This window comes from Rhinichthys klamathensis, unplaced genomic scaffold (genome assembly GCF_029890125.1).
Source record: "Rhinichthys klamathensis goyatoka isolate OS25496 unplaced genomic scaffold, OSU_Roscu_1.1 h1tg000302l_1, whole genome shotgun sequence".
In the NCBI taxonomy this organism is placed as follows: domain Eukaryota; kingdom Metazoa; phylum Chordata; class Actinopteri; order Cypriniformes; family Leuciscidae; genus Rhinichthys; species Rhinichthys klamathensis.
In genome coordinates, this window is record NW_026606821.1 from 125,001 (window position 1) to 127,500 (window position 2,500).

The 2,500-nt window shown below is 46.8% G+C and overlaps 1 protein-coding gene across 1 annotated transcript in view; it reads right to left on the minus strand.

Moving 5' to 3' along the window:
* LOC130103978 (synaptotagmin-16) overlaps positions 1-2,500 on the minus strand; it is a 10,429-nt gene that overhangs the window by 5,799 nt on the left and 2,130 nt on the right. The window contains exon 2 of the mRNA XM_056270336.1: positions 2,462-2,500. This exon is cut by the window's right edge and continues 890 nt beyond it. Within this exon, the coding sequence (XP_056126311.1) occupies positions 2,462-2,500 (39 nt within the window). The remainder of the gene's footprint in view (positions 1-2,461) is intronic.

Sequence of the window (2,500 nt, forward strand, 5' to 3'; positions counted from 1 at the left end):
TCCATCTGCCCATTCCTCCATTTATCCATCCATCCACCCATCTGTCCATTCCTCCATTTATCCATCCATCCACCCATCTGTCCATTCCTCCATTTATCCATCCATCCAACCATCTGTCCATTCCTCCATTTATCCATCCATCCATCCATCCGTCCATCCATCTGTTCAAGTTCCTCCATCCATCTGCCCATTCCTCCATTTATCCATCCATCCATCCATCTGTCCATTCCTCCATTTATCCATCCATCCAACCATCTGTCCATTCCTCCATTTATCCATCCATCCATCCGTCCATCCATCTGTTCAAGTTCCTCCATCCATCTGCCCATTCCTCCATTTATCCATCCATCCACCCATCTGTCCATTCCTCCATTTATCCATCCATCCATCCGTCCATCCATCTGTTCAAGTTCCTCCATCCATCTGTCCATTCCTCCATTTATCCATCCATCCATCCATTCATCTGTCCATTCCTCCATTTATCCATCCATCTGTCCATCCATCTGTCCATTCCTCCATTTATCCATCTGTCCATTCCTCCATTTATCCATCCATCCATCTGTTCAAGTTTCTCCATCCATCTGTCCATCCATCCATCTGTCCGTTCCTCCATTCATTCATCCATCCATCCATCCGTCTATCCATCTGTCCGTTCCTCCATCCATCCATCCGTCCATCCATCCATCCATCTGTCCGTTCCTCCATCCATCCGTCTATCCATCCGTCCGTCCATCCATCCATCCGTCTATCCATCTGCCCATCCATCCATCCATCCATCTGTCCGTTCCTCCATCCATCTGTCCATCTGTCCATCCATCCATTCATCCATCCATCTGTCCGTTCCTCCATCCGTCCGTCCATCTGTCCGTTCCTCCATCCGTCTATCCATCCGTCCATCCATCCGTCCGTCCATCCATCTGTCCATCCATTCATCCATCCATCCATCCATCTGTCCGTTCCTCCATCCATCCATCCATCTGTCCATCCATTCATCCATCCATCCATCCGTTCCTCCATCCGTCCGTCCATCCATCCATCCGTCCGTCCATCTGTCCGTTCCTCCATCCGTCCGTCCATCCATCCATCCGTCTATCCATCTGTCCATCCATTCATCCACCCATCCATCTGTCTGTTCCTCCATCCATCCGTCCATCCATCCATCCGTCTATCCATCTGTCCGTCCATCCATCCATCCGTCTATCCATCTGTCCATCCATCCGTCCGTCCATCTGTCCGTTCCTCCATCCGTCCGTCCATCCATCCATCCGTCTATCCATCTGTCCATCCATTCATCCACCCATCCATCTGTCTGTTCCTCCATCCATCCGTCCATCCATCCATCCGTCTATCCATCCATCCGTCCATCCATCCATCCGTCTATCCATCTGTCCGTCCATCCATCCATCCGTCTATCCATCTGTCCGTTCATCCATCCATCAATCAAACAAATCTCTCTCTACAAACATCCCAAATTTTCAAACTATGCAACTCTTTTTTTTTTGTAAAGCCATCATTCACAGTTTTTCCTCTCCTCTCTTTCCCTCCTGTGCTGCATTCCTGATCTCCTCTCAGAGGCGCAGCACTGGCTCCAGGCCACACACACACACACACACACACACACACACACTGGTCACGCAGTCCTCGATCCCACTGCAACAGCTCTGCAGAGTTTCTGTGCTGATGATATAGAGATATCTGTCTATCTATCTATCTATCTATCTATCTATCTATCTATCTATCTATCTATCTATCTGTTTGTTTATCAATCCATCCGTCTGTACGTTCATCCATACATTTGTTCATCGTTTCATCCATCTATCTTTCTAACTATCTATCTATCCATCTATTTATCATTTATCTATTCATCTATCTATCTATCTATCTATCTATCTATCTATCTATCTATCTATCCATCTACTGTATGTTTGTCACTCTATCACACTGTATGGGCCCTATTTTAAGGATCTAAGCTCATGGTCTAAAGCGCACAAGCGTGTCTGAATCCACTTTTGCTAGTTTAATGACGGGAAAAATGGTCGGTGCTCCCGGCGCTGGTCTAAAGGCTCGTCCCTATTCTCTTAATGAGTGATGGGTGTGTTTTGTCTCTATTCTCTTAATGAGTGATGGGTGTGTTTTGTCTCTATTCTCTTAATAAGTAATGGGTGTGTTTTGTCTCTATTCTCTTAATGAGTGATGGGTGTGTTTTGTCTCTATTCTCTTAATGAGTGATGGGTGTGTTTTGGGCGTAACGTGCAATAAACCAATCAGAGTCTCATCTCCCATTCCCTTTAAAATCCAGTTGCGCTCGCGCCATGGCGGATTCGCTATTCACATGGAGGAATTTGCCAGCGGAAAGACTGAACGCGTCTCTAGCGAGGAAACGGATCTGCTCGTGGGCGAGTTTAAAGTGTGTGTCTGTGTGAGGTTAAAGCACAAACAGACCATCTATGGGACAAAGTACCTTCTTCGGCCTCCGTCTCGCAGTGTTGAGTTGACAGTT